Here is a 10193-nt window from a genome sequence, read left to right on the forward strand (position 1 = left end):
ATCCTAGGACTCTGGAATCATGACCTGAGTTGAATGTAGATGCTTAACCTATTGAACCACCCAGGTGCCCCAATTTAGTACACTTTTATGTTGCAAAATGATACCACTGTAGTGTTAGTGAACAGTGCCATCACCTTACATAATTATCATTTTTGTGTATGTGGTGAGAACATTTGATATTAAGACTTACCACTTTTAAGGATATAATACAGTATCATTAGTTATAATCACCATGTATTACACCCCAGAACTTATTCATCTAGTAAGTGAAAGTTTGTACCCTTTGACCAACATCTCCCATTTCCCCAAATCCCATTCCCTGGTAACCACCATTCTATACTTTGCATTTTTAGATTCCACATGTAAGAGGTATCATACAGTATTTGTCTTTCTCTGACTTACCTCATTTAGCATAATGTCCTAAAGATTCATCTAAATTGTTATAAATGACAGGGTTTCCATCTTTCTCATTGAATAATATTCAGTGAAAGAATAATTATTCTCGTTGAATAATATTTCAGTGGAGTGTCTGTGTGTGTGTATGGGTGAGGGGGGAAGGTGACATATATTCTTTATCCACTTATCCAGTGATGGGCATTTAGGTCGTTTCCATATCTTGACTATTAGAAATAATAAAATCTGTTCATCTTTAAAAAAACATTCTACTGAAGTATAATAGTCATATAGAAGAAGTATGCTTATCATGAGTGTAAATGCAATATCATGAGGCTAAATGCAATATCACAAAGTGCCCACACTTGTGTTATTAGCACCTAGGTCAAGAAATAAGATACTGCCAGCAGACCAGAGGCCTCAAGGTTCTTCCTAATGTACCATCTGCTTTTGAGCTGAGCTTTCTCTTGAAGAAGAGAACCATATTCATTATTCATTTTGTCATCCATTCATTCATGCTATGAATGTTTATTGAACACCTACTGTTTTCCAAGCATTATTCATGTGTATGAGAACAGAAGCAAAGCAAACAGAACTCTCTACATTCATGGAGTTTGTATTTGAAGAATATTGATACTAGATAATGTGTGAACAAATAAGATATAACTCCAAGGTGAAAATGAAATAAAATAATGATATAATAAATACTAGGATCAGGGTGAGGGGGCTACAATTTTAAGTAGTCTATGTAGAAAAGCACTCTGAGGCAACATTTATACCAAGGTCTAAAGGGATTGATGCCATATGTGTTAAGTAAGAGGACAGGATTCCAAGAAAAGAATAGCAGAGCCCCAAGGAAGGAGTCAAAGGACATCAAGGAATCCAGTGTAGTTTAACTAGAGTGACCTCAGAGAGAGCCATAGAAGAGGAAGTCATTAGAGTAACAGAAGGCCATATTATACAGGATTTTGTAGACTTTATTAAAGATACTGACTTTTTATTCTGAATGAAGATTTTAAGAAGAGGAGTGATGTGATCTGATTTATTTTTAAAAAGAATAACTCTGCCTGGTATGTTGAAAATACACTACAGGGAGGCAAGAGCAAAATCTGGACAGTGAGTTAGTCATAGCAATAATCAATGGAGAGATGATGCCAGTTTATACATGGTAGTAATGGTAGAAGTAATGAGAGGTGGTTGGATCCTGAGTCTGCTCTGAAGGTGGAATCAACCATAATTGTTTCAGAGTTGTTGTACCGTGTAAGAAAAAAGGAGAAGTAGCCTGTTGTTGTTGCTTCTTTGTAATGTAGTTTTGAACCTTGTAGCAGCATATACCTGAAATAATATTAAGGATATATCTGGTTTAGTCCTACCTTTGCCAGCGATGCATAAAAGGTGTTTGTCTAAATTCTCCCTGAATATCTATCAGTATGGAACTCACCATAATCTAAAGCACTCCATTGGATGTTTGAATTATTTTTTTAAGATGTTATCTATTTTATTTTAGAGAGAGGGGGATCTTTAGTATTTTCTTATGTAATATACCAACTCTGAACCATTTATGGTTGACTCCACCTTCAGAGCAGACCCTGGATCTATCCACCTGTCAAAGTCCCTCGCTCTCCCCCTCTGCTCCTGTCCCCAATTGCATGCATGTGCATAAGTGCATGTGCTCAATCTCTCTCTCTCTCTCTCTCTCTCTCTCTGTCTCTCTCCCCCTCTCTCTCTCTCATAAGAGAAATAATGGGGACGGGGTAGAAGGGGAAGAATAGGGACAAGCAGACTCCACACTGAGCGTGGAGCCTAAAGTGGGGATCCATCTCATGACCCTGAGATCCTGACCTGAGCAGAAAGCAATAGTCAGCCACTCAATGAACTGAGCCACCCAGGCACCCCTGGATGTTTGAATTATTTATCAAAACAAATAAACTAGCAAACAGGTACTTCTTTATGCCTCTGGAATGAATGCCTACAGATATGGTACTATTAAATTTTCTATTTCTTCTGTTTCAAAAAAGTGATTTTCAAGGAATGTAAAAAAATTTTTTTAAAGATTCTTATTTATTCATGAGAGATGCAGAGAGGTAGAGACATAGGAAGAGGGAGAAGCAGGCTCCCTGTGGGGAACCTGATGTGGGACTTGACCCCAGGACCCCGGGATCACAACCTGAACCAAAGGCAGATGCTCAACCACTGAGCCACCCAGGTGCCCCTCAAGGAATTTTTAAATTTCATCTAAGTTACCAAGTTTATTGGCATATAGCTATAACATTTCCACATTATCATTTTAATGGTCTCCATATAGTGAAACCCTCTTTTTATTTTTCATATTGGTAATGTATATTTCTTGCCTTTCAATCAGTTTTGCAAATGGCTTATAAGTTTATTAATCTTTTTAAACAACCAGTGTTTGGCTTTGTTCTGTTTTCTATTTCAAAAATTTCTATTCTGTATTATTATTGTCTTCTGTTTTCTTTGAGCTTAATTTGTTTATTATTTACTAGCTTCTTGACATGGAAGTTTAGATCATTGATCTGAAAACTTTCTTCTTTGCCAATTATGTATTTAGTTATAACTTTCCCTCAAATCACTGCATTAGCTGCTGTGATTTGATAGTTTATATTTTCATTACCATTCAATTTAAAACCTTTCTACATTCCATTATGATCACTTTGAGTCATGAATTATTTATGTGTGTTGTTGATTTTTAAATAGTGAGTTTCTATGATCTGTGCTACAGTTCTCTTACTAATGTTTCAGATGTGATTGAGGAAATCAAAAGATTTTTTCCAAGCCCATCTCTCTTGAGTGCCATTGAATAAATCTGATTTATGTTTTACTTCTTCAGGATTCTGAGATGTGCAAACACTACCGAGTATTGCCAAAGATGGGTTATCTTTGCCCAAAAAATTTACAGCCTGTCTGTGGTGATGATGGCCAGACATACAACAATCCCTGCATGCTCTGTCATGAAAACCTGTAAGTATATAAGTTGCACTATTATATCTTCAAGTGTAGAGTTCTTGACTATGGCGATGCCCCACAGATCTACACTCATATCGATTTGAGGTGTGTTGCACCAATTTACTAATCCTAGCAGCTAAAAATTCAAATTTTGTGGATGATCTTATTCAAATATAAAATAGAGAGATTATCCTTTTGATTAAATTGCTTATATACTTTACTGAGTGGAAAAGAAAATGGTGAGGTTAAAACAATTAGAGAAAGTGTCTATTAGCCCATATACACTCACGTGAATGTGAACATTGTCCATTCATGATGTAAAAAGAAAAAAGGGGCAGCCTGGGTGGCTCAGCAGTTTAGCACCGCCTTCAGCCCAGGGTGTGATCCTGGAGACCTGGGATCGAGTCCTGTGTCGGGCTCCCTGCATGGAGCCTGCTTCTCCCTCTGCCTGTGTCTCTGCCTCTCTCTCTCTCTCTCTCTGTGTGTCTCATGAAGAAAGAAAGAAGAAGAAAGAAGAAAGAAAGAAAGAAAGAAAGAAAGAAAGAAAGAAAGAAAGAAAGAAAGAAAGAGAAAAAAAGTTGAGAATCATTGCTATGTTGAGTCAGCCCAGCCTATAATTTCTAGTGGGCCTTATGACTACCTGATAGTCACAAATTTCCCATCCTCTCCAAGTCTTCTTCTTGAAGCAGAAGTAGTATCATTCAAGATAAAGCATCCTGGAACAAATGGTGGACTTGGAGTGGGTGCTCAGATTTATTATTGTCTGTGCATCTGTGGGCATATTATTTCATCATTCTCAGATTCATTTTTTCCATTGGACAAGTACAGACCATTCTCTGGGCCAGCTGACTTCACTGGGTTTTTGAGAAGAATTGCCATTTTTATTGGAGATTAAATATAAGGGATTTGTTTTAATACTATCATTATAGGTTTTAGCTTTGGTTGGTACTTTTCTGTTTACATACTGTCTTACCCTCACCTCCATTGACATGCCTTATGTTTGACCAGCTTCAAGTGAAAGCGTGGTGACAAATCTTGACTTTTCCATCCCACCTCCACCCCACTCCACCCCACCCAGATTTACATTATAGTCCATGCCGTTCTTGGCTTCTGAGGACACCATAAGCAAAGCCCAGGATATGAGGATGGAACACTCTACAGTTCATATACTTAGAATAACATCTAAATATGAGTGCCCTGTGTGTTCTGACATCTGTAGTTAAGACACTTGCACGTTCCCTCTCACTGAATTCTCTTGACATGGTATTATTTTCATTGTACAGAGAACTAATCTGAGCCTCAGAGAGTCCAAGTAATTTGTTTAAAGTCACAGAGCTAGAAAGTAGATCAGATGGGATCTAACTACAGTTCTCTTTTCTCTCCACTGCACTACTCTTATATCCAAGACAGTAGTTGTTTAAACATTTGAGGGCTTAAAATTTCTTTGATGGTATGGAGAAAGCTACCTCTTTCCAGAAAAGAAAAAAAAAGAAAAGAAAAGAAAAGAAGAAAAGAAAAGAAAAGAAAAGAAAAGAAAAGAAAAGAAAAGAAAAGAAAAAAGAAAAGAAAAGAAAAGAAAAGAAAAGAAAAGAAGAAAAGAAAAGAAAAGAAAAAAGAAAGAAAAAGAAAAGAAAATGAAGCAACATTAACAATTTGTGCGCATAATATTTATGGGCACACAAACCTCTTTAAATCCATCCATGGATCTTAAGAGTTTTAAAAATTAAGAAATCTCCATTTAGTATATGTATGGAACCATTCAGGAATTTGTTACTATATATGCCTTATCTTCAGCCCAGAAATTCTCCAACTTCCCTTTATTGTAAGTGTCAGGGCCTAAATTATCCATCCAGTGTTCTTTAAGCATTCCATTAACTGTGGAAACCCATATCAAGTGATACTCTAGTCAAGGGAACTTTAGAGTCAGAAACTTCAATGGCAAAAATATTAATAAATCATGCCTCAGGACGGATTTTTTAGCTAAAGGAACTGGTAGTATATTTTATGGTGGGGAAATCCAGACTATCCCTGGCAAGGGGAAATAGTATTGATTTCTGTGGTCTTTGAGGGAAGTCATTTCAACTCGAGCAGTGTCCAAAGACAAGTCAAACTACCTTGATAGACAGTGAGTTTCCCAATACCAGAAGCAAACAAGCAGATGTTTGATATGCAATATTTCTTAAGAGAGAAGCATTAAAATGCATACTTTTTGGGATGCCTTGGTGGCTCAGTGGTTGAGCATCTACCTTCAGCTCAGGGTGTGATCCCAGGGTCCTGGGATTGAGTCTCACATTGAGCTCCCCTCAAGGAGCCTGCTTCTCTCTCTGCCTAGGTCCCTTTTTCTCTCTGTGTCTCTCATGAATAAATAAAATCTTTAAAAAATGCATACCTTTTAAGACTTTTTCCAGCTATAAAATTCATACCATATGATGATGTTTTATTGTATTTTATATAATCCATATTCTATATATATTTTATATATTTTATTATACATATGTATTGTATTTTGTAATCCCACATTATCGATATCAGTACAGTGAAGCTTCTCAAAGGGATCCAGTTTTTCTATTTGTAAAATGATGGCTTTTGGAATAGATGGTCCCCAAGTTTTTTCTAACATTGAACGATTTCATGAGTATAGAGGTGAATAAAATGTGATGGAATGAATCCAGCACTGAGGAAAGAATCTGGAACTGAATATGAAGAGAGAGACAAAACCTGGGTGATCCCTACTGGAAAGTAGTTGAATTCAGATCCTGGGTCTTACCTTTCATTTCAGTTCTGATTTAATGCCCAGATTTCACCCACGTTGATCCTTGTTTGTTTGTTTTTTCTCATTGTAACTGTGAATTTTCCCATCTTTTTAATTTCCTCTGTTCTGTTTCAGAATACGTCAAACTAATACACACATACGCAGTGAAGGGAAGTGTGAAGAGAACATTCCAGAAACAACATCGCTCCCTGTTCCAGCATCTGTAAGTACACTGCATTTATGATGATACTGCCAGAGTGAGTTGGTTCTGTTTCTGTGTCTGCCACCAAATGATGGACATTTCTCTGGCTAGGGAAGTGATACTGGGTCAGGTAACCCCAGAATTGGTCACATCCTTCATTGTGAAGATAAGTAATCACTGCAATATGTGGGAATAAAATTGTAATAGTTAATATTTTTAAATGTTTACTGTTAACTGGGATCATTAATAGATTGTTTATGAGCAATGTTCCTAACATAACACTTTGGCAAAGTATGTGATTTACCATAAAAAGATAAGAAAAGATTGCAAGAGGTCACAGAGTGACAGAACCGAATTTCAACTATTTCTGTGTAACTCCCATATTCTTGCGCTTCACACTGCATTCAACTGTTTCCCAACATGAAAATCTGGCCTTTTCATTTAAATCCCAGAAGGATGTTTTGACAAATATTATCAGGTTTGCCATTCTCCCTCTTGATTACATTTGAGGATGCTCTTCCCCAGGCAAGATGGTATATAACTTGGGGAGAAATATAGGCATTTTCAAACAAGAGAAAATATTTGTTTCCAGGTAAATATGGGTTTAAATTCCAGTTTTGTATATTCCTCATATATGAGACCTTCGGCAAATCAAAGATCTAGACCAAAGGTCTCACTAAGTTATTGAAAATCCTCAATAAATATTAACTTTTAAGCATTTGACACAGTGTCTACAAACTAATGGCATTTGTTATTATTATCACTATTATTCTTATGCCAAAGAGACCAAAGTATGAACTTAGACAAAAAGAAGAGTCCATAGTGTAAACTTAGAGAAACAGACCTGGCACAGTGCTTATGTATTTTTAATAATTATAGTGAGTTATAGCTTAATAACTTTATATTTGATGTTAAAATATATTTATATTCAATAAAAATAAAATATTGTAATAGAGTACATTTACTAAGTAAATATTTATTATTATTCACAACTGGTTTCATTCCATTCCACTGCTACAAAAAGCTCTGGCAATAAGGGAATTGCCAGATTTAGGGCTCCTAAGCAATACTAGATGAGCCACATTCAAAAGAACTACTCAGTGAGTCTTGATATGGGAAACTGGAAAAACAAGAGATGTAAACTAAGTGTTTTTGGTTTTACATTAGCTGCTAAAAGGCCAGGTGAAGTAAGCAGAGTATGGGGGTGAAAGCAGAAGACCATATAAAATCTTAGTGGTTTGTTCCTTATTTTATTAACAGAATATAGTATCTCTCCCATCTCACAAATATACCTGATTACATATAACTCAGGACTGAAAATAACCTTTATGTGAATCCTAAAGATCACACTTTAGACTACATCTTGCTGTAATCCCATGTAGACAACTTGACAAAAACTACTTTATGAGAAATTTGTCATAGGATAATACTGATAAGATGTATTAATTAAAATAAAGAAGAATCTTGACAGGGCTAAGCATAAAAGATTTTGTAAAAGGGTTTCATTCTTCTTTTCATTTTTGGATGTTTTCTTTTCACTAGAATGATGTAGCAGACAGGACTTATTTATGGTATTAGATGATGGAATAAATCATTAGAACAAAAGGTGTCCTTAGCATGGGTTCAGTTCCCTCTGTATGATTCAGTGGTATGATCTTCGATACACCAAGGTGGTCCAAGTGGGTCATGGCCCAGCATTGCTCTAATGACTATTATGCATGCATATCCTTGAGGTTGAAACCAATTGCCTGAACTTTGCTTCTGTATTGAAATGTTCTCTAAGAGAGTCTGGAATCTGAAGAATGAATTTTAAAAAAGGCCAGACAGTCACAACTTTCCTGGAAAAATAGACTGAAGATCCTAGAATGGCGTAATGATGCTTAGTATCTAAGAAGTATTTTCTATTACTCAGTACTGCTAAGATTGATGTAACTCAGAATTTTATGTGCTCTTTCCTGTGTGCACCCTCATGTAGACCTGTGATTAGGACAAGGATTATTATCTTTCTCATTTCACAGAAAATCAGCCTGTGGGAGATCCTGCAATTATCAAAATTATTCAACCTTATGTTTTGGGTCTGGTGCAGATCTTCTGGCTTCAAGCTTATGCTCTGCCACCATCCCTGAGTTGTCAGGAAGTTCTGAAAACCAGGGACTCTAGAAGAGGGAGTATATATCTCAATTAAATAAAAATTAGCTAGCATGAAAGGAAATTTATTTTTATTTTTTATCTTTATTTTTTAAGGAAATTTCTATGTTAAGGAAAATACCAATATCATTCTGTGAAATAATAAATGACTATTCTCAATTCCGTGACAAAGATTTTCAGAGATATAACAAGACCATAGATTGTGAATCTCAAATCAAAGGAAATCTCCTAGGGTGGAAGTAAGAACTAAATGGAAGTCTGAGTTTGGAATGATAGTGCTACTGATGCTCCAGTTGTACTGGCTGACAATGTGCAGTTATATGGATAAAAACTTCCCGAGGCCCTTACCTTCTTTTTAAAAAAAACTTTATTTTTATTTTTTATTTTTTTAATTTTTTAATTTATCTATGATAGTCATACAGAGAGAGAGAGAGAGAGAGAGAGAGAGGCAGAGACACAGGCAGAGGGAGAAGCAGGCTCCATGCACTGGGAGCCCAACGTGGGATTCGATCCCGGGTCTCCAGGATCGCACCCTGGGCCAAAGGCAGGCGCCAAACCGCTGCGCCACCCAGGGATCCCTAAAAAAAAACTTTAGATGTTGATTTTCAAGAGTGTATGAATATTGGATGATTCAGGCAAGGAAGGTAGATGATTAAATTCTAATGGCCTAAAACAAACTATAGTAGTAAAGCATTAGTGTTGGAGGAATTAGATTTAAGTTCTGACCCAGTGTGAGACCTTGGCAAGCCACTGACCTTCTCTGGAGCTCTGTTCCCTCCTCTGTGGTATGTTACTGACACCTACATCTTTTCATTACCATGAGGATCACACATGATCAAAGGCAGAGTTAGTATTTGTATCTCCCTCCACAGGTAATGTATACTAGTTGCTCAGGACTCATTGAATCAATTGAATAAAATGTGAAAGTGATGGTAAGTGGTGAGTTCTTGGCAGACTGCAGGGATCTATGGATTTCTTTGATTACAGTATACCTATAAATATGTAGCCCACATTTCTGTAATATTCAGTTTCTAGCACCTAACCTATCCATCTTCTCTTCTAGGACAAATGATAGAAGAATTGGTGAAAGCCATGAGGGAAAATATATGCCCAATTCTGACTCGCCTAACCCTCACCATCTGTATAGACAAAGAATTCTTCAGAGCTTGTCTTATTTACTATAGAAAATAATACAAAGCTGTTGGGGGAATGAACTCACTGACTTGCAGTCTTTCCCATCCTCTTTCCTCCTAGATTCTGTGATCTGAGGGCATAGAGACATCTCCATCTGTCTGTGCGTGAAAATCTCCTGATCACAATGCTGTCTGTTCAACTACTTGTTCAATAAACGTAAACCCAGCAGAACACCATTTCTGGGATTCCTTCTCACTGCCTGGATAATAGGAATGTTGTGGGGTTTTTCGTTTTTTGTTTTGTTTTATTTTTGTTTTTTACAGAAGCCAAAAAACTCTACCCTTTTGTCTTGCTAAGCTATTGGTGGACACAGAATGCTCACTTTTTTTTTCAGATTCAATTTGCTGTCATAGTTGGGAAGAAGTGTCTAGAAGAGGGAGGTATGGGCTCCCCAGTATTCAAGAGCTGTTTAAGGTCAAACCAGCTATGAATCACCTTCAGTATCTGTCACCTTACCAGCTCTCCTGTCCAGCTTGTGTACTTCCACAGAGAGTAACTACTGCTGCAGATACAATCCAAAGACACAAACCAGTAGTTTCT

General features: G+C 36.7%; 1 protein-coding gene across 1 annotated transcript in view; it reads left to right on the forward strand.

Annotated features, from left to right (window-relative positions):
- SPINK5 (serine peptidase inhibitor Kazal type 5) overlaps positions 1 to 9775 on the forward strand; it is an 80112-nt gene extending 70337 nt beyond the window's left edge. The window contains 3 exon segments of the mRNA NM_001025397.1: positions 3242 to 3372; positions 6245 to 6332; positions 9523 to 9775. Coding sequence (NP_001020568.1) covers positions 3242 to 3372; positions 6245 to 6332; positions 9523 to 9531 — 228 coding nt within the window. The 3' untranslated portion in view covers positions 9532 to 9775.
- The last annotated feature ends 418 nt before the right edge of the window (positions 9776 to 10193 follow it).

The sequence above is a fragment of the Canis lupus genome, chromosome 2 (assembly GCF_011100685.1).
Source record: "Canis lupus familiaris isolate Mischka breed German Shepherd chromosome 2, alternate assembly UU_Cfam_GSD_1.0, whole genome shotgun sequence".
In the NCBI taxonomy this organism is placed as follows: Eukaryota; Metazoa; Chordata; class Mammalia; order Carnivora; family Canidae; genus Canis; species Canis lupus.